Here is a 27,189-nt window from a genome sequence, read left to right on the forward strand (position 1 = left end):
GGACGTGTGTTGTGTGTGTAAGACGTTACAGACTCTAGAGTCTGCTGTATTCTGGGCAGGGCTCCAGCACAGTAATGATGATGGTAAGTGTGTGTGTGTGTGTGTGTGTGTGTGTGTGTGTGTGTGTGTGTGTGTGTGTGATGTGAGAGAGTGTTGTGAATATGTGTGTGTGTGTGTGTGTGTTTCTCACAATCACAGATACAGTATGACAGGGAGGAGTACATACATAAACACAGATCACAGGCAAGTTAATGACATGTTAGTTATAGTCTGTTGTTTTGAATGAGTGAGTTTTTACGGTAATTCAGTGCAACCAACAAAAAGGTTGTGTGCAACCTAATTGCTGACCACAACTCAAGAAACTCTAGCGTGACCTATGGAGTTCCTCAGGGATCCATTCTAGGACCGTTGCTTTTCAGCCTATACATGTTACCCCTTGGCTCTGTCATCAGGAAAGACAACATTAACTACCACAGCTATGCTGACGACACCCAGCTCTATGGGTGGACCCCATATCAAAAATATTACAAAAATACCCTTCTATCACTTAAGAGACATTACCAAAAGATTGCATCTTTTCTCCCCCAAGCAGACACTGAAAAAGTAATGCATGAGTTTGTCACTAGCAGACTAGATTACTGCAACGCCCCACCGATTACTGCAACGCCCCACCAAAAAAGTGATTAGTCAACTGCAAATGGTACAAAATGCAGCCGCATGTGTCCTATCACACCAGTCCTGAAATCCCTGCACTGGCTCCCTATTAGTTTCAGAATACATTTCAAGATTATTTTATTAGTCTATAAGTCACTCCATGGCCATGCACCCAAATACATTATGGACATGGTTGTGCGATACACACCAGGTGGACCCCTGAGGTCCACTGGCACTGAACTCTTGACAGTCCCAGAAGTCAGGACCAAGTAAATATGGAGAAACAGTGTTCAGTATTTATGCTCCCAGACTCTGGAACACCCTACCAGAGAGCCTGATTTTTTTTTAAAAATTCAATCTCGCCTTTTAAATCTCTGCTACTATTGTTGTTTTATTTATTTATATTGTTATTGTATCTCTATTGTTGTTTTGTTCTTTTATATTCCTTGTAAAAAACATTACATTTGGTAATTTCTTTTGTGAGAAATGCGCTATTCAAATAAAGTTTGAGTTCATTTGATTATTGACCTGTGTTTACGTTCAATATAATTACTTTTACCTGAGGTGACTTAGAATAAGATCATATTTGTCAGGTGACACAGTAGGCCTACCTGAGCTTTGGTCTCATCCTGGTCCTTATAGAAATACAGAGCCTCAGTCCGGAGCACAAACCAGCGCAGCTGCCAGTTCCTCATGATGCTGCGTTGCCTCTTCAGCCAGCCAGCCTTCAGCGCCCTCTCCTGGCCCAGCGGGGAACAGGCCCTACTGGACACCCGAGACAGCTCCCCCAACACCATACTCTTAGATCGGGCTAGAGAGAGAGAGAGAGAGAGAGAGAGAGAGAGAGAGAGAGAGAGAGAGAGAGAGAGAGAGAGAGAGAGAGAGAGAGAGAGAGAGAGAGAGAGAGAGAGAGAGAGAGAGAGAGAGAGAGAGAGAGAGAGAGAGAGAGAGAGAGAGAGAGAGAGAGAGAGAGAGAGAGAGAGAGAGAGAGAGAGAGAGAGAGAGAGAGAGAGAGAGAGATACGATGACCACGTATATTTCCACTGATACTACCTCATACTACCTGACACTACCTCATACTACTTGATACCACCTGAATCAGCTCATGGGTAATGGCCTACATACATACATATAGGGCCAGTTTCACAGACAAGGCTTAAGCCTAATCCTGGACTAAAAGTGTGATTTAGTCCAGGACTAGGCTTAAGCCTTGTCTGTGAAACCGGCCCATACTGTAGGAGAGTACAGAACAAATTTGCTTCAGATATTACGTTTCTCTCTAACAGGGCTATACAACCATAACAGATTAAAAGCATAAAAGTATTATACTGTTTATCTGACTGGATATGGGTTGTCAGGGACGGTAGAACAATCCTTTTTGTCTGGATGGAGAGAAAGAGAGAGAGAGGGAGAGAGAGAGAGGGAGAGAGAGAGACTGTGAGAGAAATCAATTGTTTTCGTTTTTCTGTTAATTGCATCTCTCTTTCTGCTGAGAACAGCAAGGGTGGACATGTCTCTATAAAAGGCTGGGCTCCATCTCTCCTTCCTCTCTCTCTGTTTCTCCATTTTCCTCCCTCCCTCTTCTCTCTCTTTCTCTTCACCTCCCCTTTCTCTCACTGTGTACCTTCATCTCTCTGCATCTCTCACTGTATCTTTATCTCTCTGTATCTTTTCTCTCTCTCTATTCCTCTTTCTATTCTGTCTCTTTCCCCTCTCTCTCCCTCTCTGCGCATCCTTCATTTGCTGAGTCATGACTGCTGGGAAGGAGAGAGTGTTCGCATCCTGTTCAGTCATTAAGAGCAATTTGATGAGAGCAGAGAGAGGCAGAGAGCATCCTGGGGGTCTATAAACACAAGGAGCACGGCCTGGTCTCATTATGCATATTTCATACAGGAACATCTTAACCTAGAGAAGCAATGGCCTCTTTTGTTTGCTTCTGTGCTTGTACTACTGGGTTCGGTGTGGATCATTCTTCAATCAACATAGAGAATGGATTACAACTTGATATGGTTGTTATAGTTGACCAGGTTGATTGGTGATATTTTGTCGTCATGGTGAAAACATGATGATTGAGTTGTCAATCGAGTGAATCGTCCTCATGGCTCAAGTTGTGATAAGGGCTTATATATGTTTGATGAAGTCCTTTTGAGGAAGAAATGTAGACATGGCATGAATATTTCAGTCATTTTGGCTAGTTCCTCTGTCTGAGGCAGTGTTCTGCCTAACCCTAAGGGTTAGGCCCTTTTTGGTAAGAAACAGATCTGGTTCACCTAGTCTAGAGTCTGGAAAAGTGATAGATATAGGTATATGACTCTGGTTTCCACAACCTATGACATTGACACTGTGCTGTTTTATTATGATTCATGTACACGAAGAATACAGAAATAGGATCATTCCAAGCAACCAATGGAAGTCCCTCTAGTCTAAGCCTTCATCATGACATGGTTTGTATCATTTAGGTCAGGTCGACAGGTTCCTCCTGAGGATCAGACAAGCTGCCCGATCCTCACACACGCACACACGCACACGCACACACGCATGTGCACGCGTGCACACACACACACACGCACACGCATGCGCACGTGCACGCACGCACACACACACACACACACACACACACGTCCACGCACACACATTTTAAATGCTTTATTTATGTCCACATACTGTACATGTACAATTCTAAAGGACATAAATACTAACAGTGCATTTTGATATCATGGAAACAATCTGCCAACAACCAGTTCTGCCACACACAGGATGTTATTCGCACCAGATGACACACACACACACACACACACACACACACACGTCCACGCACACACACACACACACACACACACACACACACGCACACGCACGCCCACGTGCACACTTTATCTGGCACACACTCTCATACATGTATCCTTTAGATCCTCATCTCTGGGTTAGTTCCACACCCACTACTAGCCTCACTCAACCATCACCCGACCATCTAAACATGCCTCGGCCCAGCCCATGTCCAGTTTACAACACCACTGCAGCTTGTGTTTATTTTTGCATCCAAATAATCTCTGTGCCAAGTATTTGTCCTCTGATTTATGGCTTCCATATTCATCTCCCAACAGTCATGTGTGAGGTATGTCTGTCTATAACCTACAGTGGCTAGTACACAGTCTCCATTTCCAGAGCCCGGCGCTCAGTGAGTGGAACTATGTTTGACACCCAGCTGTTGTGATATACAACAGTAGTAAGGCCTGCATGTCACTGATTCACCACTTGGATCCATCACCAGTCTAGGACAAATAAACTACTACCACTCTACTCAACAAGACTGCTAGCTGGACAGATAATCAGTGAATACAGATGCACGGTTTATGACTTTACCTACAATGTACGATATGGTCATAAAATAAATATAAGTTGTTCTATTTCTTTGTCAAATTATTGGTTAAATACGAGGGCCATGCATACAATTAACATCACACCCAATCCATTACAATAATAGATGAACACTATATAAATGCCTCCATTTGAATAAATATCTTCCAGCTTCAGGGAGTGCTCTGTCTAGGGATGCTAGATATTCCATCATATAGAGCGCTGTATGTAAAATGATTGAAACTGGGTCTGGGGTCCTCTTGTTAATTAACAGTCCATAAATCATAGTGTTGTTATCACATTCAGTGATCAATGTTAAAAAAATCCAATACTATCATAAGTGACAGAAGCAGTACAAATGTGCTGCATCACTTTGGGTGTGGAGTCACAAATGAACAGCATGTGTGTCTCCTGTCTCCTGCACTAACTGAGGTAATAGTAGCCTTTCGCTGTCAGTGCTGCTGGTAACACCAGCTGCTGGCGGTAATATAACACTACTCCAGTCACAGTAGAGAACCAGTGACTGGATGCTGGTGTGAGCTCTGCAGAGAGAGAATCACTGCAGAGAGGCAAGGACAAGAGAGGGAGAGAAAGCACTCCTCTTTGAAAGGGGGAGCGGTGAGAGGAGAAGTGGGAATCAGGAGGAGAGGGAAGAGTAGAGGGGGAGCGAGTGAGAAGAGGAGAGGAGAAGGGGAATGGAGGAGAGGAAGGAAGGAGAAAAGCATGTGCTTACCCCGACGTGCCTGTCTTATCTTGGGGCTCAGCATGGTTGTGGTGGTTGTGCTCCTTCTTCCAGATGCATGTCTGTATTCTCTCCTCCACACACACCCTTCCACACACACAAACACACACACACACACACACACCGCTTCTCACTGCTGCCTCGCCCTGTTGCTCCTCATCCTCTGTAGTGTAAGCCTCTCTCCCTGCCTTACACTCAGACTCTCTGTCTCCAGCGTTCACTCTCTCTCTCTCTCTCTTACACATCCGCGCATGCACGTACACACGCACACACACACACACACACACACACCCACACCCACACACACACACACACACACACACATACACTCCCTTCAGACACCCTCCCTCCTTCACTCACACCCCACCCTCTCTCCTTCTCGCTCTGTCCCACTAGCCAAGTGTGCTGTTCTACTTGTATACCTAGCCCCACCCCTCTCCCCCTCTCCGTCTTTCCACTGCACCTTCCTTCTCTGTCTCTATTTGTCACGGTCTATAAATATGGCTGTATGTCCTCTGTCATGTCCCCCTCCCATTCACTATCCCTCACACACCAGCCAGGTCTGCATCAGTGATGGCTGGGGGTAGGTAGAAATCAGAGGATGGGTTAATTACAACTCATAACTCATTCCTTGCATTACAATGAGCTTGTACTCTGATTTCTGCCTCCTCCAGCCTCCCCCGATCTGTATCATGTCTCTATGCTGGTTCTGTCTGGACCCATTCAGGTCTTGACTGTAGAGGGGAATGTGTTCTCAGTGACCTACCTAAATGTAGAAAGGTAGATGAAATGTTCCAGACAATCGGAGACATAACACGAGCACATCACTCAGGATTACCTGTCAGGTTTACATGTTAAACCGGTATGCACAGTGAAAGACACAGGGTAGAGGCAGCACTCAGGTTGAGGGGGGATGAGGGGGGATGGCATCCCCCCTGAAATAAAAACGGTCAAAATCATCCCCCTTCTAAAACTGCCATTCCCCCTTTCCATCTGTTATGTCATTTTATCAATGAACGTGGTATTACTGCTATTTCAACATTTAGTTTCGCGCATATTGAGTAAAATATTGTGGGCGAGGGGGCACGCACACATGCAATGACATTTTTACCAAGTCACTGACACTGAAGTCACTGACGCTGTGGGGATGCTAAAACTGTCCCCATGATAAAATCCACCATCCCCCTGATTTTTACAACTTGAGTACAGGGTAGAGGGTAGTGTGATGTACTTTCTGCGTGTCTAATACTGCCAGGTAGTGATGTAACGTCTGTAATACAGCTGATAAGTGTTGCAGTTTAACCAGCTGGAGGAGACTGGGAGTGACTGAGGGCTGGAGGAGGAAAAAGCTGACTGGGCTCTGGTGCTGGGAATAATGAACTACAGTAATCACCTCTCACACACACACACACACACACACACCCACTACCACAACTACAAACAAGTTCGACCAAGCAAGCTAAACAAACATCATATCACAAATGACTCTCAGGGCTTTGTGTTTAATGAAGAGGGTTGTTGTCTTCATAAACATACCTGGTAAAATAAGACTGAAATAAAACACTGTACAGTAGAGAGACAGACGCAGGTCCCAGAGCAGACCGGTGGTGTTAGTTGGTCCATACCTGACAGCTTCTTCTGTTTCTCGGTGGATAGAGTCCTGGTGGGCTTCATCGAGGCTCTGTGTCTATCAGCCTACGGAACAATATCAGTATCTCCACAGACACAATAGAACACATACATACGCAGTGAGTGAAGCAAGAGATATGCGAAGTCAACCTCTCCCACACACACACACTCACACACACCCACACACACACACAAACACACACATTAACACACACACACACACACACACACACACACACACACAAACACACACATTAACACACACACACACACACACACACACACACAAACACACACATTAACACACACACACACACAAACACACACATTAACACACACACACACACACACACACACACACACGTCTACTCACAGAGGTAACACTGAAGAGATGTATTCAGCAGCAGCCTGAGTGGTACATTCTAGATAATTGATAATTGCGGAGAGACAATCAGATAATGTTGGCATTGACATACCAAGAGAGAGATGCCATCAGGAGAACACAGCAGTGATAGTCCAGATGGGGAATGCTGTAAACATGGTCTGCTAAAAACGGACGTCTGAGATTGTGTCATGCCATGTCATCTCAGATGGACAGACCCTTTTCAGTGCTCTGTGCTGCAGGAGAAACACACACACACACACACACACACACACACACACAGCCTAGCCAGAGGGCTATAGTAGACAAACAACAGTCTTCTTCCCCCACACAGGACAGGAGTCTATACTCTCTCTCTCTGTGTGTCTCTCCCTGTCTCTCCCTTTCTCTGTCTCTCTCTCTCCCTTTCTCTGTCTCTCTCTCTCTCTTTCTCTCGAGCTCTCTCTCTCTCTCTCTCTCTATCTCTCTCTATCTATCTTCTCCATCTATGTCTGTGAAGTAGAACTCAGGAAGTGAACAGATCTGGATGGAGAACTGAAAGCTGCTGACCTCAGGCTAAACAGTGTATGCTTCCCCTCTGGCTCTGGGTATTATTACACTGCTGCCTGTCACAAAAGCATATCAAATATGCATCTGGATAAAAGCTCTCAGTGGTCTGGTAGTTCAGACAATGCACACATTGATACAAACATTTTATATCCACTTTGTCTCAGGAGATAGGAAAAATACACAAGTAGCGTAGCAGAGAAGCGATTATTTCCTATAGTCTCATTCACCAGCTCTGCTGTCTGGTTCTAGTGTTCTATGGTTTTGTCAAGTTCTGCTTCGATGGACATTCAGTTTCATTCGAGAAACTATCCCTTGCATTGGAAAACCAATGAGATTATATATATTTTTTTTTTTATAGAACACCACTTTAGAGGAAGAAAATACCACAATCAAACATGCCAATGTGTACCAAAGTTGAGACATGCATTATCTTGGAAACACTCACCACAGGGAATTATAATGAGATAGTTAGCCTGAGAGATGATTTCATTGGCTAATGGATAAAGAGAAGCTGGAGTGCCAGGCACAAGGAAGGATACCATGTGACAGATAAATGGCTGCAGACAGAGAGAGAGAGAGAGAGAGAGAGAGAGAGAGAGAGAGAGAGAGAGAGAGAGTGAGCGAGAGATAGAGAGAGAGAGAGAGAGAGAGAGAGAGAGAGAAAGAGAAGGGGGAGGGAGAGAGAGGCAATAGGATGAATGCCATAGTCACAGGTCATCTAGCCCCTTTAATCTGTACTAGCTGCAATCTCTCATCTCACCTGCTCTGTATGCAGGACAGGCCATACCGAGGACATTAAAAAAGATCACATGTGACATAATGTGCATATACTGCCCTCATATATGGTACTATTGCCACTCCAGGCTCAGATCATCTGAGTCAGATGGGTATGTGAAAACGTATCTTCAATATAGAAATATGGCCCTCTGGGACATGGAGGAAATGAGTGTGTGTGTAATTGAAGGCATAAGTGGGCCTCGTCCATTAGTGAAAGTAGAAGTAAGGCACTGATATATGTAGAGACTGGTTGGAGGTGACTTATGTACGATAGATCCTGATTTTCACCAGCTAATTAAGGGGCCTTCTAGAATGACAAACTCCTCAAAAACCCTAATCGATATAGTCTTTAGTAACAAACCAGAACGAGTGATCAAAACATTTAATATGCTATCTGGGTTGTCAGACCACAATCTCACACTCATTAATAGGAAATTAACCAAAAAAAGACTGCACCTCCGAACCCCCAGACAATCAAGACAATCAGAACAACTCAGGATCCCTCTGAATGAATGGCAACATTTTGATAAATGCAATAAAAGAAACTGATTGGAACACACTTCTGAATGCAGAAGATGCCGAAGCTGATAGTAACATGATGCTAACTAAAATTCAGAACACAATTAATACATTTGCCAAGAAAGTAAAGGGTAGTAAAGGTAAAAAAAAAAAGAGTGTGCCATGGATGAATACAGATATCCGGACCTTAATGAAGACACAAGATGCCACACTTAAATTGGCCTTGAACTCAAAATCAGCACATGACAAACGTACATTTGTCATGTTGAGAAATAATGTAGTGAAGGCACTGAGAAAGGTGAAAGCAGACTTTTGTATTGATATTATTAGCGAGGCTAGGGGTAAAACCCAAAATGATATAGGGGGCAGCTCAAGACACCAATAAGGATGAATTCTAAAGCAGTAAAACCATTGGAACTGGAGCTGAACAGAGAACTGTCACACGACCCAGGAGAAATAGCAGAGGCCCTTAACAACTACTTTTTAAACTTTTATTTTTCTGAGTTTTTTTTTTTACTGAGTTTTTCTGCACCTTGATCCTTAACCTGTTAACACCGAACTTCCCACCCTTTGCTTAAAAGGGATATCAGAATCTAAAGTGCTAGAAATAATCGACTCACTTGAGATGTCCAGAGCCAAAGATGTATATGGCATGGACATGGCACCCTCCATCTGCAAACTTATCAACACCTCCATTTCGTGCATGGAAGTCGGCTATTATCACACCTATTTTTAAAGCTGGTAATCCTAAAGACATCTGTAACTACAGCTCTTTATCCATTCTGCCCATAACATCAAAGGTAGCTGAAAGATGGATATTAGAACAACTAGTCTTCCATCTCAACAACAGTCCTTTCTCCCTGCACTCCATGCAATTTGGCTTTAGATCTAAACACTCAACAGATACAGCCAACTGCTACTTTGTTGACAAAATCCTTCAAAATTCCTTCTGGGCCCTGGACAGTCTGGACGGATTGTATGGCAGCTGCTGGACTGAAAAAATCAGGTGTAGTGCTGAGGCACAAACATGTACATTTCAAGCAAACTGTGACACTTTAAATAAATGTGAAACAATACTATTGTGCAATATGACAACCCTAGTCGTCTATCTGTACAGTATAGTACAGTGGATAGTGTACATAGCCTTTATTTATGTAAACCAGCTCCTTCCCTTCTTGTGAAATTTTTTTTTTTACGTTTTTTTTTCCTTCCCTTTCCTAACACCAGGGGAGCCACCCCTCCTAAATTTCGTTGTTTGGTACCTGTACTGTAGCAATGACAAATAAAGTCCATTCATTCATTCATTCATTCATTCATTCAAAATGCTTCTGAACCAGGGTGGTGTTGTTGGAGCAGTGTTCCTAGACTTAAGAAAGGCCTTTGACACTGTCAATCATAAAGTCTTCATCTCGACATTATCTGGGTTCAGTCTCTCCCAGACTGCCCCCTTTCCTACCTGGCAGACAGAACTCAGTATGTCAAAGTAGATAGCAATCTTTCCACTGCTGGGCACCCACCTACTGGGGTCCCGCAAGGTTCCATAGTTGGGCCGCTGCTATTCAGCCTGTACATTAAGGAACTTCCATCAGTATGTGACAGTGTTGAAACCCAGATGTACGCAGATTACTTATTTATATACACTGTAAAAAATAAACAGAAAGTTGCATCAAAACTCACTGATGCAATGGCCCAAGTTGCCATATTATGGTTGGAACGTGCCTGCCTACAATGCCTAAACGTCTCCAAAATAGTTGGCATGTATCTCAGTAAAAGGTCAAGCAACGGGAGGACACTGCTCCATCCCATTCAGAAAGAGCACATTCAGCCAGACTGCATTCTCAATGAAAGCATCTCATGATTGGAATAAACTACCTGAAAACATAAGAAAGTACACCACCTACAGGTCATTCTTTCCAACCACTTGAAATCATGGCTCATCAGTAATCAGCAATGCAGCAGTCACTAATTCCACTACTAGCAATGGATCGTATGTATCTCTCTGTTGGGCTAATGTCTTTATTGTTTCTATGATTATGTTTTTATGCTGATGCCTTTTATTAACTGTATATTGTTTTTGTTTAATGCTGATGACGTGCTAACCATGTGTGCTAAACCATGTGTAATGCAATGTTAATGTCCAATGCCTGGCTTTCCTTTTAAAGCTGTTCAAGGACTACGGTTGAAAACTAGCCTTCTTATGTTGAATATTTTCTCTGTTTCAGTGATCAAAGAAGAGGTAAAAACTCCTGGCCAAAGTGTAAGAGTATTTATTCAAAAAAGATCGGGTCCTCAGATTACAGGCACACAAAACATTCACGACGTGGGGAGCGGTAGACAGACGAACAGACTGAGCTCCAGACTCAGCACAGGGTTTTATAGCGGCCCTCAGCCAATCACATCACAGTATGTTCTTGGCCAATCATGATCCTTCCTTCTAGGCCTCTGATTGGCCTAGACCCTCGGGGGCGTGCATGTGCGTGTGTGTGTGTCTGCGCATGTGCGACAATTGAAAATCTCCCCGCGTCATTTGTAATGAAATAATAAAGTATTAATAAAGTATATATGAAGTAATAAAAATATACGTGTAATATGTGTAAAATATACGTGAATATATGTGTAAGATATACGTTATATAAGAAGGCTATTAATGTGTAAAAATATACGACACTTGGCTTAACTCTGGCGCATTCTTTGATGTACAGGTGCAACTCCAGAAATTAGAACATCGTGCAAAAGTCCATTCATTTAAGTAATTCAACTTAAAGGGTTAAACTTAAATATTATATAGACTCATTGCATTGTACATATGCATGATTATACTTTTCAGAGGGCTGACATTTCTGTATTTAAAATCCTTTTCTTATTGATTTCATGTAATATTAAACATTTCTGAGATATTTAATTTGGGGTTTTCATAAGCTGTAAGCCATAATCATCAAATTTATAACAAATAAAGGCTTTAAATATCTCGCTTTGCATGTCATGAGTCTATATAATATCTAAGTTTAACCCTTTAAGTTGAATTACTGAAATAAATGAACTTTTGCACGATATTCTAATTTTTGGAGTTGCACCTGTACATTGTCCCTACCAAATAAACAATAAATACATTTTAAAAACAAGTCAGATTGATGCTGATGATGCTGGTGACGTAGTTGATTGCCTCACCACCACACTAGGTCAGGTGACCGTCAGCTGATTTGCCTGCAGACGAAAATATGGCCGAACTGTCAGAAACCCAATGAGGAAACGGCCAAGTTCAGCACAATCGATTCTCTGTTCCAAGTCGTTTTTTTGGCGCACAATTCACTGTCGTTGACAACATTGACCGATAAGGTATTGAAGGTAAGGTCCTCCTGAAAGAAGGATGAGTGTATGCTCTCTCAGTCATGCATGGAGATCTCACAACAAGCCAAGCGAGCTAACACCATTAGCTTGCATGCTAGGGCATTTTCAGCCAGTTTTAGCTGCGTTAACAGTTTGAAGTGTACGAAAAACACAAAGCCTGTTCAGGGAGACATTGCAATTACATTTGGGCACTTATCGATTTGTCAGTGGAACCAAGCTTGCATGGCTAACGTCGTTGTGTTGACAATTGACATAAGAGATTACTAAGGCTATCTTCTATGTTGACATAGTCAGTGTTGTCAGATAGCTGTGTTGCCTTTCCTAGCTACATGAATACAGCTATGTGAATGAATGAATGGTCTTTATTGTCATTAATACAGTACAGGTACCATACAACGACATTTGGGAGGGGGGGCTCCCCTGGTGCTAGGAAAAAAAAAACTAAAAACAAGAAGGGAAAAGAGCTGGTTTACATAAATAAAGGCTATATACACTATCCACTATACTATACTATACAAATAAAACACTGTGCTGTACTCTATGCTATGCTATAAATATCCTAACATTTCCTGTATGTTATTGTTGCAGATGAGTGGGTTGCCGGATGGCAGCATGACAAATGGCTCCGGCCAGAGTAACCACCATGGGAGAGATGCCCAGGTGTGGGAGAGACCCTGGACTCTGGACGAGATGCGACAGACCAGCGCCAGTTGGTCCCTGGCAGCAGACTCAGGGGTATGTATTTATCCAGCCCTCTCTATGAATTGACTACTCTGTATTTAGCTCTCTGGATCAGAAGCTTTGAGTGGTCCCTAGATGATGTGTTTTGACTTTTTCTGTGTTCTTCAGTGCATTCAACTCTGCCCCTGGTTAATGCCCCAAGGATATATCGTAGTCTTGAGCCTTTACTCTCTCTTTTCCATCTACACAATCAGTACAGGAACAGGTGAAAGCAACAGGGTCAATATCAACTGGAAACTAGCTCTAGCGTGTCCGCTTTATTCCTATTACTGTGAATGAAGAAGATGATAGTTTCTTGAGACGAGTGTATTCATTTTGGAATCCTCGTCTCCACAGCTCTTCCTGTTCCTCCAAGACTTCTCCCAGAGGATGTTGTCCAAGACTCATGAGATCGAGAAGCAGCTAGATGGTCTGATCCGGGACACCAAGGCAACGGACTGCTGCCTGCACACAGTCTTCAACGACTTCCTGATGCTCTCCAACACACAGTTCATAGAAAACGTATGTCACATTTTATTTAGGCTAGTTGTTTATCCGTTTTTTACACTTAACAATGAAAACCTTTACACTGAAACGGTGAGTGATGATGCTGTCATGAAGACATTTGACACTTGTTGCCCTCTTCTGCTTGTGTGTGTCAGCGGGTGTACGATGAGGAGGTGGAGGATCCACTCCCCAAGACTGAGACCATGGAGAGACCGCCTGAGCAGGTAAACACTATTCCTACTTTCCCCTCCAACTGAGAACAGACTTTTCATGTATAGATCCACAAAAATTGTGGACTTCAAGATGAATGTATGTTTAACAGAATGACAGTCCCTATGTAGACTACTGTATGTACACAGTCATAAATCTCACACCGTGGAATGACTAGTGTCTGGTGTGTGTTTACCCCCAGGAGAAGACTCGTGAGCAGAAGGAGGCAGAACTGATTCCTAAGATGCAGGAGGCAGTGAACTATGGTCTCAGTGTGCTGGAGTCGGCCTTTGAGCAGCTGGACATCAAAGCGGGAAACTCTGACTCAGAGGATGAGGAGGCCACTGACAGAGTGGAGCCGATACTGGAGCCCAAGGTGAGAAACACAAAGGAGAATATAGACGTGATGCCCTAAAAAAGAATGCTTGATTCTTTTAGACTTGTGATGTTTTCACATAATTCACATTTTCACATGATGTCAATGGGGAATTTGCATGGACATGTAAGTTGTTCAGTAGATCTCAAGCCTCTATGTGTCTGTGTTTCTGTAGGATCTGTATGTGGACAGGCCATTACCATATCTGATTGGCTCTCAGCTCTTTATGGAGCAAGATGATGTGGGACTGGGTGACCTCTCCAGTGAAGGTAGGAGTGTACTATACCTTAGATAACCTTTTATTTGTGATATAATATGATATTATTAATATTATTAATCATAAAATATTTCAAGTGTCTCTTCGGTATCATCCCTGTTTTTCATAGATGTCCCTCATAGAGGCATTGGTGTTTGTGAAAATGTCACATTTTCTTTGACGTGAACCTGAAAACATGTATCTTCTGTTTTACTTCTCAGAAATGTCCATTGACAGTGATCGAGATAGTGTCATTGAGAGTGAGGATGGCAAAGATGTGAGACTTTTCTTTCTTCAGTTTCTCCCTTTCATCATGAAAGGCTCTACTAAATCTCCTGTACTGTATGTTAAAGAAAGCTAATCATTCTAGCATTTACATCAACAGCAATCAGATGACGACTTTGACCAGGACGAAAAGAGGCATGGCAGCATCAAGAAGGTGAGTTTACTTTCACTCTCAGGTCAGAGGTCAAAGGTCATATCTCTGAGAACTCTCCTAAACACTGATCAACAGAGGAGCGGGAACCCAACCTAACTTATACTTAGAACACTTGCCAAAAACCTTACAAATACATTGATTCTCCCTACAGAAGTCGTCCATGTTGAGTTATGAAGAGGAGGAGGAGGAAGAGGAAGATGAGGACGGAGACTCAGACATATTTGGGGAATCCGACAAAGATGACGATGATGACGGTGACGAAGACAGAAAGGTTTGTCTGTGTCTACTGTTTGTTAGTGGAGAATGAAACGTACTCTATTGTGAAAGTACAAAAACATTTCAACGTTCATATTTCTCTTAACAATTGCAACATGGTTGGAAAGATTGTTTGCATGTCCACAGGAAAGAATATTGATACGTTCTATTCCTTCTCTCTTTACGTAAGTCTTGTCACATTCAGAACACAGGCCCTTCATCCTTTGCTGATGAACTGGCAGCCAGAATCAAAGGAGAACCAGTCAGCAAACCAGACGCGGATCGCACATGTGAGCGCACTTCTGACCTGCATTAATAACTATTCAACACATCCATTGGTTTTGAATTACTGCCATATCAAACATTTCATAGTGTTTCTTAATTTGAATTCTCAGCAAGTCCCATGATCTGTGCATGTGCATGCTCATGTGTTCTCTACCATGTCATCTCTCTGAAGCCTTGTCATCTGCCACTAAGAAGAAGAAGACTAAAGGAAAGAAAGAGACAAAACCGGAGAGACTTCTGGGTAGGACGTTCACTCATTAAACACCCCGTTCACCCATCGTGTACTAACATTTAGGGTCTAAATATCGGGGTAGAGTATTGTGAAATTCCAAAAAGTATAGACTCGCAAAGAGTATTTGTGAAGTTCCTTCATTGACAAGCAATGGTGACATCACAGCCATAGTTCACAGTCAGTCGATTCACTGTTATTGACCCGTCATGGTGATTGTCACTTTCCCTCTTTGAATATTTGTCTGTATTTATGTATTCTGTGTTATTCTTGTGAATGACTGTTGTGTGCATGTTGGATTCTGCTGTAAAGCTAATTTCCCTTCTGTGGATACAAACATTTTGTAACTTATTTTGTTGACATCATTACAGCAGTTGACGATGACAGCGATGAGCTGTTCAGGCCACCCAAAATGGAGGATGAGGACTTCTCTCCGTTCGGAGGGAAAGGAGGCCTCTTCAGTGGAGGGAAAGGCCTATTTGATGACGATGATGAGGTAGGTTGATGTAAACGGTAGTAGCTTCCATTACAGATACAGATAGGTTTGTTATATAACTCAATGTGTTGTAGTTGTATTATGTTTATTTATTTGACAGCAGTTTTCCAAAGAAACAGTAGATAATGAATGAATGAATGAATGGTCTTTATTGTCATTGATATAGTACAGGTACCAAACAACGAAATTTGGGAGTAGGGGCTCCCCTGGTGCTAGGAAAAAAAACTAAAAACAAGAAGGGAAAAGAGTTGGTTTATAAATAAAGGCTATATCCACTATCCACTATACTATACTATACAAATAAAACACTGTGCTGTACTCTATGCTATGCTATACCTATTCTAACATTTCCTATCTCTGAACCTTATGTACCCGAGGGTTGTCATATTGCACATAGTGTTATTGCACATTCATTTAAAGTGTCGCAGTTTGCAGGTTTGAAATGTTCACAGTTGTGTTTCAGTATTGCACTTGATTTCAATCTAATAATAATCATGGTGTCTGTTCCCCCAGGGTGATCTCTTCTCTGATGCACCAAAGCAAGCCGTGCCAGAAGAGAAGACTAGGAACACAGCTCAGGCCTCAGGTAAGTCCCAACAAGGAACCAAATACTTTCACGTTGCAAAAAACCCGAAATGCTGATTAGAAGCATACCAACTGAAACTTCCTCTCACCACGTAGAGAAATGTGACTTAAGCCAACATCTACTGTATTCAACTTGAGACTGATATACAATATACTGATACTGAATCCAAGCCTTTTAAGAAGATCCCGTCAGGTGGTGTCTCAATGTATCCAGGTAACAGAAAAGCCATGAAGGGAAAAGGACTAATGATAGATGAAACTACACAACTCACTGATGAGGAGGGTCAAACTGAATATGTGGATGCGGAATACTCATATGCAGCCTTGAAACTAGAATGAAATCAGCCACAGCGTCAATTGAATTCAGGTATTAATAAGATCATTCACATCAGATTCTATGTGGCTTCACTGTTTGTCCCTTGTTTGCTCTCTCTCCATAGAGAACAGCCTGTTTGGCTTGCCCAATGACGTGGCTTCAGTGGGGAGCAGGGAGAACGGGAGTCCAGGCAAAGCCAACAAGACCCAGGCAGCCCCCAAACATCCTCCCTCTGCTGGGTTAGGTAAACACCCTCCCTCTACTGGGTTAGCTGCACAGGGCGGGGGAGGCCTGTTTGACGAGGAGGAGGAGGATGACTTCTTCCGTGGAAAAAGCCTGAAGAAATCTATGTCTGGTAATTATCTTTCACGCTTAACTCTCACTTTCCAGCGCTGTGTATGTATCTATATGTATATGTGTATGTATGTGTATTTCACATTAGAGTAATCCCTATCCTTTTTATGTTGAACGGACACCGTTGGGAGATGGTTGGTTACCGTGGGACTCTGACACATCATGTCTTTGTTGCCTCCCCATAGCCGGTCAAGAGAAACCAAAGCAGAAAAAGACGGTCGATCTGTTCGGGGGAAACGATGAAGACGACGATGACGAGGACGGGGACATCTTTAGCGAGAGCTCCAGCGCCCCGCCTCCTCAACAGAGCAAGAAGAAAGAGGTCGTGGAGGAGGAGGTCAAAAAAGCCCCGGAGAAAAAGGTAAAGGGTGCAAATGACCTGAGTATTGGAAGATGTTACGGTTGAATAGAAATGGCTGAGTAGACTTTGCGTGCGTGTGTGGTCTGTCGCTCTTGTTCGACTACATCTTTTCTCTGTTGGGGTAACCCCCTCAGCCCAGTCAGCACACAAGAGGATTTATTGATGATAGGTGTGTATTACAAGAGGGCTACAGTAGAGCTATATGGTTGCAATAATGAGTTAGATTGATGGTGATTGGTGGTCGTGTTGGTGAGTCAGTGTGATGGTTGGTGGTTGTAGTGATGAACTGATGGTAGGGGTGTAACGGATCACCTAACTCACGGATCGGATCGTGTCACGGTTTTTGAGTCACGGATCGGATCATTTTTCGGATCAACACAAACATTTTTGTTTTTATAAAAACTGCTTTTTCCTTGAATTCTGTAAAAACACCACTTTTACTATGTGACAAAAACCAACAACATTCAAGATGTCAAAACTGGTAATATATATATATATACATACATATATATATACATATATATATATATATAATATATATAACATAAGGGCTCTGCACACAGCGTGCGATTTCTGTTGCGCGTCAACGTTCCATTTTGAAGTTTGAATGGAAGTCTATGAGAACATACAACAGAAATTGCATCGCACGCTGTGTGCATTGGGATGCGATGTTTTATGATTTTCTCATAGACTTCCATTCAAACTTCAAAATGGAACGTTGACGCGCAACAGAAATCGCACGCTGTGTGCAGAGCCCTATATTCTACACTCAAACATTACATAATTATACTGAAATACACTCAATTTAAATGATAGGAGAGAGGGAGGAGGCGCCTGGTTGCAGCAGTGAATCACTGGGCTCTTTAAAGCAGATGAATACACATGTTTTATGCCACTTTTAACTAAATAATAAAGTGAACCCTTATTTTGAACATGGTATGAAAAAAATGCCTACATTATCAGAAGTTGTCGAGCTACCTTTTTCGTGCCTCCCGTCATAGTTGACAGAGAAGCCAAAGTGCTCCCATACATGGGATTTAAATGACGAGGGAGGCATTTCGAGTTCTTCTCCGCCGAACAACGTAACATGATACACTTGGGCCGCGTTCGTAAATTCGCTTTGAGAGCGCCGGAGCGCACACCGGGTCCGACGTCATAAAGGGACCAAGTAATTTGATTGGACAAGAGGCGTTCCTTGAACGCTGATCAGATTCCAGAGCGGATTTACGAACGCACCCCAAAAAAAAAACGAGGTTTTTTTTTTTTTTTTTTTTTTGCAATTGATCCGCGGTACACACGCGTTCCGAACCGTGGAGGGCGATCCGAACGGATCACGGAATTTCCGTGATCCGTTACACCCCTAACTGATGGTGGGTGGTTGTGTTTTAGATGCCAGCCGGGGCTGTCTCCATGTTTGGCCCTGGCACTAAGAGCCTGCTCACAGAGAGCCTGAAGAAACGCCAGCCCTCCACCAGCGAGGAGTCCGAGAAGTCAGAAGAGGTTTGATTTATTCCTTCACCTCTGCAGTACTATCTCACGTTCCTCTCTCTTCCCTCACCTCGTCTATCTATCTGGTATTTGTATGTGTATCTCTATCTGTCTCTCTCTCTCTCAATAACTGAATGATTGCTCTACTCCACATCCTCTGTATGAATGCTCATTTCAGAACGAGCCTCCCCCAGATGTATTAAAAGCCCCTGCCAAGCTGACTGAGAAACCCCAGACCAGGGGCCTCTTCTCTGATGACGAGGACTCACAGGTGTGTCAGCTATTCTCACTTGAATTTTGCCTCACAGATTACCTTCTGGTAACACCGTACTAGCTCCTTCATGAAACCTACATAAGGCTGGCATAACGCTGACATAAAACATTTTATAAATCATAATAACAGCTGATGTCAACTGGCAGACTTAACACACTCAGTGGTCAGTTGGAGTCAGTGGAAGGGCATCTAAGGCATTCCATAGATGCATTGAAAGGGTGTTCTGTGTGCTGTTTGACCTCAGAGATAACCTGATATTTCCTTGTCTGTGTTCCATAGATATTCCCATCCGTCCCTAAGAGTCACTCCAAGCCAGAGCCCAGTAAAGCCAGCAAGGCTGCTCTGTCCATATTCGATGATGAGGAGGATGAGGTGAGGATGTACTCTTCATACTCCTAGGACGATACCCATAGCCATTGAATGTCTTCTAAAGGTTAAAAGGGGCAATCCCACTCGTATTTTTGTCCTGTTTTTATTGGACCGAGACAGTAGTGAAAGACAAGAAGTAAGGAATAGAGGGTCAGCAGGGCATGGGCCCGGAATCGACCCATGCCGACGTGGGAATATGTGTGCACTGTAGGCTGTGGTGCTAGATCTCTGATCCATGTATCTCCATAGAGTGTGTAACAACCATCTCTCATCACGCAGGATCTGTTTGCATCCGCAACCAAGTCGAAAGCGAAAGCCACCACATCTCAAGCCAAGAAGCCTATCTCCAGCTCCCTATTCAGTGATGATGAGGTAAGGGGGAATCTGTGCAATTTAGTGTTGGCAGTTGTGTAACCATAGGGACCAGATAGGTGTTTATGCAGTGCTTATGGGGCTACAGGAACTAGCTTTGTCCTACACATTATTGTCCTACAATTCTATGGTACTCCCAACATATGTGATCAACTATGTGAGTTATGTCTTCGTTAGGACCAGTGGATGAGCTCTAAACCCAGTGTGGGTAAGACTGAGGCCAAGACTGGAGGAATGAAGCCTAGCGTGAGCGCCCCCTCCAGCTTCCGCAGTGTCAAAGCAGCCCAGAAAGACAGCCTGTTCGACCACGGCGATGATGACGACCTGTTTGCTGCCACAAAGGAGTTAAGGTACTATACATTGCTTTTTCATGAAATGGGACAAGGGATCAGGTTTTCGTCTGTTTCCAAAATTCCGCTGATAATAGCGTCTTCCATCTCTACTCTATAGAGACCGTTTGCATAGGTGTAAATGATAGAAAATAATGGATCGATGAAAACATTTCACAGTTAATTAATTGACATCAACCATTATGTTTCAGTATAATAACTTAAGCCTTTGTTGTTGTGTTCTTACTCATTGTTTGCAGTATGTTTATTAAATGGTATATCAGTAGACGACGTCATGCTCAAATCAGTTTGTTGGCATAGCGTCTAACTCGCTATGTGTTTACACAGTCAAAAAAAGCCCCAGAGAGTCTCTCTCTTGTTTGAAGACGAGAATGAAGACGATGACGATAAGGGATCCCTCTTTGGTTTCAAACCAGCCGTCAGCAACAGCACTCCCTCTCCAGCCGCTAAGGTGAGCTCAGTAACGTTACAGTAATACTGACGACAAAAGCCAAGGGCAGAAATTAGGACTTCACTTTTTTTGGTTTATTAAATAGCATGTAGGCAAACAGATGATGTCTATTGATAAGATAAATGTTGTGCCATAAATTCAGTGTCGTGTTGAAACACCTTAGTCAGCTACTCCTCTCTCATACTTTTATCCCCCGTGCCTCGTGCTGTGCTGCAGGTGTCTGCTGTGGCCTCCCCCGCCCCCTCTTTGTTCGACACAGACAAACCAGAGGAGGTGACGGGGCCCCCGTTGGAGGAGAAGCCACCAGCAGTGGAGAGGACTCCTGATGTGCAGTCCCCCTCATCACCACCAGAGGGCAATGAAACGAAGAAGAAGCCTGTAGGAGCGGTCAGTCTGTTTGGGGGAATCAACGTGCTGGCCAACAAGCAGACCAAGAGCCCGTTGGACGAGGCTGACGGGAATGACGATGATGTCGTGTCTAAGGGCGACCCACCCCCTGTAGATAAGGATGCCAACACGCTCAGTCTGTTTGATGAAGACGAGGAGGAAGAGGAAGTCGAGCGGGCGGATTGGACTGCCCCTATCTCAATATCCAGCAAACCAGCCGCCAAAAACACACTAAAGGTTAGTCTGAGTTAACGTTGTTAATTTGTCTGTCAGATGATTAACACTAGTTGTCCCAACAGCAAGTCCATGGGCTTGATGTGACACTAGAATACAATAACTGTTGTGAAACCGCGGCTGTGAAACCCATGTCCCCCCCTCCTTCCCTGACTTTTCCAAAATGTCTGTTTTTAACATAATACTGTTGTTACAATTTAAAAATCACACGTAGAGAAACATCTGGAAGCATTGTCATGACTACTACAATAGAGCTCTCAGGTCTTCTGACGCTGGTTTTCTCTGTGTACCACATGTACAAAAGAAGAGATTTGGTGAGGCTGCATTCTCATTTTATGCACCCAAATTGTGGAATGCACTGCCAGTTTACATTAGGGATGCAACCTCAGCAAATCTTTTCAAGTCAAGACTAAAAACCCATCTTTTTAATATTGCCTTTAAATGATTAAATTATGATTATATAATGATTAAAGCACTGTGAGCTGCAATGTTTGCAGGAAAAGTGGTATACAAATAAAGGTTATTATTATTATTATTACTACACCTTCAACATCTCCAAGTCACTTCCTGAGGTGCGGCTAACATGGCTAGCACGAATGGTCCTCACCTCTACTACAAACTACTACAAACTACTACAAAACTACTACAACAAATACTACAAACGCTCCTCACCTCTACTTTACCCTCATTATGGTGAATCGAAACTGACTGTTATGAATGGCGTACTAATTTCAATCATATTGGCAATATCAGCAGTATAGCATGAGAGCAGACAGGTCTGTGGACTTGACATTGCATTGGCGCTTCACATTTGACCACAGGTTTTTTTGTATAGTATGTACAGGCTTCTAGTGTTCATCTACATTTTGGATTCAGTGTTGAAGATAAATTCATAATCAAATCATTTCCAAATCCTACATACCGGTAAGCTAAATCTTAGCACAAGCTCAATAATGATCACATTTTACAGAACCAGATAGCGAGCAAGCTTTAAGTTTTGTTTACAGAATGTTGTCTGTCATGTTTGGTTGTGTGTAACTCTCTCTCTCTCTCTCTCTCTCTCTCTCTGTCTGTCGTGTGTGTGTGTGTGTGTGTGTGTGTGTGTGTGTGTGTGTGTGTGTGTGTTAGCCTCCGGAGGTGCGTCCTCGTACCAAGAGTACAGGGGTGTTCCAGGACGAGGAGCTGCTGTTCAGTCAGACCCAGCAGAGGGACAACGATCCAGATGTCGACCTCTTCGCCACTTCCGGGACATCTGTGGTCAGTTAAAGGGATAGTCCACCCCAAAATCAAAATGTGTCTGAAAAAATAGTTGTATATTTCATCATGTCCATGTCATGTTGTGTTTGTATCGCAGAGCCACAAACCTAGCTCAGTGAAGTCTACGGCACCCACACTGTTTGCAGATGATGATGAAGATGACCTCTTTGGCTCTGTCAAGCCCAAAGCTCTGCCTCCGGTACTGTCCTTGTGTGATAACACTGTATAACCCTAATCTCCTTTCATTCAACACTGGCCAGCCTGTTTCTGTCTTGCCTTGCTTGCTCTGGACCGGTATATTCTCAGTCTGTTTCCCTTTATTTACCGTCCATGTTTAGAAAGTGGCAGAGAAGCCTAGCAAACCCAGTAAAGATGACTCGTCTCCAAAACCTGCAAGCACGGCACCGGCCACAGAGACTGAGGTAAGTTTAATCCAAGCATGTAGATAACCTAAACCAAAGTTCATTTGTTTATGATTGAAGTATGTACTATGTAGCTGAGTTTGTTTGCGCATTTGTTTATAATTTAACCATTCAGACATTGTTTCAATCCCATCGAGTGGAATGATGTCATATGGACACGTGTCTGAGGATGGTTTCTGAATTGGGTTTGTGTTATTCAACTGCACAGAAGCCTGCTGCTACAAGCCCTGTAAAATCTAAAGAGCCCTCGTCACGGATTGGAAAACTTCAAGTAACTTTTTTTCTATATTTTTTGGTTTAAATGTATGTATTTTTATAGACTTACTCTTTCTGAAAGGGCTTTCTTTTTCCCAACATGTTTTCTCTGCCAGATCTCTTTGAACCTCCTGTTTGAAGCAAAACATTTCTTCTTCAATGGCTGGCTTGAAAGCCAAACTTACATTTCGATTCATTTGGATAACGTTTTTTTTTTCTTCTTCTGCTTACTGTCAGACCGAAAGCAATTGCTCATCCTTTTCTTCCAACTGCACGCATAGACTTTTATGTAGTCGTTTTTCAATTTTATGACTCTTTCTCCATCTAAACTCACTTTCCACTCAAATGTATCTACTGCCTGGGGCTAGAATGTAATACTGCATGAGCACAGTGAGTGAGTGATTGTGTTATGAAATATAAATCATAATCCTGCATGTTCCTCCTCTACGCAGGCTAACCTAGTGATCAACCCTGCTGCCCTCCTGCCTGGTGCCAACCCCCGTATCCCCGGGGGGGTGAGTGTACTTCCTGGCCTGGCCTCTAGCCCCCCCTCCACAGGCCCCAGACCTAGCCCTGTTACCAGCCCAGCAGAGACCCAGTCACCCAGCGATGGAGGAGTGAGCTTTGATAACCCAGCCCTGGTCTCCACTTTACAGAGCTCCAGCAAGGTGGGTCTGGGCTAGGGAGTGGTAGACATTGCGGCAGGGAGACTGTGAAGGGGGTCTTTCTCATTGTGCTGTAACCTTTGTGACCTCCCAGATAAGCCCCAGTTGTAACTCTGGTAATCTGTCCCCCTGTGTAGGGCCGTGCCAAAGGCTCCGTCCGCCGCAGGCCCCAGACCAGGGCAGCGAGACAGCTGGCAGCTCAGACCTCAGTGGAGAACAGTGAGGACGGCCAAGGAGAGGCTGCTAGTCCCAGCCAGGCTGGACTCAACCCGACAATACCCAGTCCAGCTCTACCTAACCCAGCCCCAACCACTGCTGCGTTACCCTTCTCCATACCACCCCAATCCCTGTTCGCCGAAGTGTCCACTAGACCTTCTGTCCTAACGCTACCAGTGTCCACCACCCCGCTTAAGAAAGACTTGGTTAAGGGGAGCAGTATGGCGAAGGTGCTGCCCTCCCCTGACGAGGATGACCTGTTTGGTTCCAATAACCTCTTCGGGTCCACCCTAGCAGCAAAACAAACCACACCCTCCCCCAACTGCAAGACTGCAGAGGAGAGGTTGAAGAAAGAAAGAGAAACAGCTCCCTCTATCTTTGACGACCGTGGCGGTGACCTTTTCCAGAAAGTCAAGCCGAGGTCAGCTAAGAAAGCCACGGCCTCCTCGTTCCTGGAGGACGAAGATGATGAAGAGGACATCTTTGGGATGGGAAAGAGCTCCACCCCCACCTCTGCTGTCAGTAAAGACACTAAGACTGGGAGCAACTCTACGAAGCAGGACATTTTCCAGGTAGGCTCATTATTGCTGGTGTATGAAAATGTTGATTGCCTTATACAGTATGTGTGTGCATGTTGTTTATATCAGTTTTACTTGGGTGCTTGCACATGTTGCCTGAGTACATCTGTTTTGCAGGATGAAGCGGAGCCTTTGCCTTTAGCCCATAAAAAGCATAAAGACAAGTCCCTGGATGCCAGCCTGTTTGATGACAATGTTGACATTTTTGGTGACTTGACTCCCACCTCAAAACCAAAAGAGAAGATGTCTAAGAAGAAGATGGAGACAAAGTCAATATTTGATAATGATATGGGTGAGTAGTTCAGAGAGCCATAGACATTTACAGCACAAATTTGCATTGTATGTTGTTTTTCAATAACTTAAACTCACAACACACATTTTCATGTTATCATTCACTAAAATGTGGAATGTCCATGTTTTCTATTCAAAGATGACATCTTCTCCTCAAGCACTGTAAAACCGGTGGCAAAGCCTCCACCTAAATCTAAGAAAACCCCTCCATCCCTGGACACCAGTGCAGTGGATGACTCGAGCAACATGTTTGACGATCCGCTCAATGCTCTGGGTGGAATTTGAGTTTCTTTAATAGGAGCTGAACTTGTACAGTTGTGCAGAAATCATTTTTGTTATTTGAATGACTGAAAAAGGTAGGTGATATTAACACTGTCCATAGACTATTTATATGAATCCAGTGGCATAACCTCGTAAGGAAATCAAAACAAAGGAAAATGTAAGTAATTCTTATTTACTTCCAATGGCATTTACATACTCACCAGATTAATAACGGATAATGTAACAGTTATTAAATGCTGTTTGTTTTTATTTAATTTCCATGGTAGCACTTTATAAGCATAATATTTAGCTGTTAAGCCTGCAGAAAATGAATAGTAAATCATTCATGTGGTCGGAACCGTCTGTCTGTCGTTCCGCTTTGCCATCTTGAGATTACATGTCTTCATTGGGTTTTGCCTTATCACGGTTATGAAAGCAATGTGATTACCCACTGTCCTACCAACCTGCAAAATGTTTTTCAATTAATATGAAATTGTTATATTTCTTAACTGCCTGTGATGAATGATGTTTCGTTTTTTAAAACTAAAAAGGAAGATATTTTATGAAATGTGTGTGGTGATTTGTCTCTGGAATCAAGTCAGTATATCTGCAGCACTTGGGGGTGTTCCAAAAGTGTTGCTCAAGGAAAATCCAGGCTCGCAAGATTTATCAAAATAAGACTGGATTTTTTTGAGAAGTCTTTGCGGCCGTTTTTAACTTGGCGGGATGCTGAAAAACAGATTATTGCTTTCTTTCAATCAGAATCAGAATTCTTTTTATTGCCAAGTATATTTGCACATAAAGGAAATTGCCTTAGTGAGGTTGGTGCATAGGACATAAAAAACAACAATATATAATCAAAAATAATTTTATAAGATAATGGCAAAAAATGCCATAGAACAATAATTGTGTAGGCTTTAAATTAGAACAAATGTAAAACTAATATAAATTACACTGTCAGTAGTATGTGTGAACTCAAGTAGACTTGACTACTGCAATGCTCTCTTTACTGGCCTCCCCAAAAAGTAACACCCACCCATGTTTTAGCCAAGTCCAAAGACATCAGTGATTGGTCAAACCAAGTCTGACGTGATCTGCACAAGAGTTCTGCAGGCTATGTCTACCACCGAGTTGTGTGAGTAGGCAATATCTGCTCCAACCAACCGAAACTAGACATATTTTAATTAACAGAAGGTTAATTACGAGTGTGGGTCCGTATCGTCCTGAACATTTGAACATATTTGGAAGCGTGTTATGTTTGATTAAAACGACATGACATGGCATAGTTCAATGATGAACAATGACACAAACATCCTGGTGGATGCCTTTTCACTCTACGGCAACAACTGTAGCCTCGTCCTTATCGTCGATGGCCTGCAAATCGTTTTGATTTGACGTGATCCCGAAGGAACCTGTCCGGATCTCCGCAGGAGTGAAAAGCAGCTCTCTGGGCCTGGCGGCTGGCTGTAGCCCTTTACGACACAGCATATTAAAGGGCCTGTCCTTGGTCGTAGGGTGCTCCTGGAAGCACAAACTGAATAGATAGATAGATAGATAGATAGATAGATAGATAGACTTTATTTGTCATTGTTACAGTACAGGTACCAAACAACGAAATTTAGGAGGGGAGGCTCCCCTGGTGTTTAAGAAAGGAAAAAGAAACACATTTTGGAAAAAGCATAGATGCATAAAATCACAAGAAGATAAAGAGCTGGTTTACATCAATAGAGGCTATGTACACAATCCACTGTACTATACTGCACAGATAGTCAACTAGGGTTGTCATATTGCACAAGAAAGTATTTTTTCACATTTTTTTAAAGTGTCACAGTTTGCAGGCTTGAAAATGTACATGTTTGTGCCTCAGCACTGGCTGCCATTACAATCCGTCCGGACTTGTCCTGGGCCCAGAACTTAGGCCTTTTCTGTGTTCAGGGCCTTGACGGCCCTGTGGTAGAAGCAGTTCTTCAGTC

The 27,189-nt window shown here is 43.2% G+C and overlaps 2 protein-coding genes across 2 annotated transcripts in view; one reads left to right on the plus strand and one right to left on the minus strand.

Annotated features, from left to right (window-relative positions):
- Positions 1-4,778, minus strand: part of arhgap22a (Rho GTPase activating protein 22a) — a gene marked incomplete at both ends in the record, with an annotated part of 21,285 nt that extends 16,507 nt beyond the window's left edge. The window contains 2 exons of the mRNA XM_080529981.1: positions 1,266-1,465; positions 4,745-4,778. Coding sequence (XP_080386107.1) covers positions 1,266-1,465; positions 4,745-4,778 — 234 coding nt within the window. The remainder of the gene's footprint in view (positions 1-1,265; positions 1,466-4,744) is intronic.
- A 7,048-nt stretch (positions 4,779-11,826) lies between these two features.
- washc2c (WASH complex subunit 2C) lies at positions 11,827-25,724 on the plus strand. The gene is made up of 30 exons (XM_080546064.1): positions 11,827-11,954; positions 12,546-12,692; positions 13,035-13,199; positions 13,340-13,408; positions 13,597-13,770; positions 13,946-14,039; positions 14,248-14,303; positions 14,406-14,465; positions 14,617-14,736; positions 14,911-15,010; positions 15,178-15,246; positions 15,606-15,730; positions 16,244-16,316; positions 16,756-16,986; positions 17,171-17,346; positions 18,736-18,846; positions 19,013-19,105; positions 19,388-19,480; positions 19,757-19,849; positions 20,027-20,199; positions 20,527-20,650; positions 20,867-21,274; positions 22,400-22,528; positions 22,626-22,727; positions 22,867-22,950; positions 23,159-23,221; positions 23,658-23,873; positions 24,008-24,658; positions 24,782-24,956; positions 25,095-25,724. Exons 2-30 carry the CDS (start codon positions 12,546-12,548, stop codon positions 25,238-25,240), a joined length of 4,320 nt encoding a protein of 1,439 aa, XP_080402190.1. The 5' UTR covers positions 11,827-11,954; the 3' UTR covers positions 25,241-25,724.
- Positions 25,725-27,189: the final 1,465 nt, after the last annotated feature.

Source organism: Nansenia antarctica (genome assembly GCF_963989245.1).
Source record: "Nansenia antarctica genome assembly, chromosome: 1".
Classification (NCBI taxonomy): Eukaryota; Metazoa; Chordata; class Actinopteri; order Argentiniformes; family Microstomatidae; genus Nansenia; species Nansenia antarctica.

Excerpts from the sequence above, each read along its gene's own strand:
- washc2c (XM_080546064.1), top strand. The coding sequence starts at position 12,546 with ATGAGTGGGTTGCCGGATGGCAGCATGACAAATGGCTCCGGCCAGAGT. Across the intron at positions 16,317-16,755 it reads GAACACAGCTCAGGCCTCAG|AGAACAGCCTGTTTGGCTTG; the intron begins GTAAGTCCCAAC and ends CTCTCTCCATAG. Across the intron at positions 24,659-24,781 it reads CGAAGCAGGACATTTTCCAG|GATGAAGCGGAGCCTTTGCC; the intron begins GTAGGCTCATTA and ends TCTGTTTTGCAG.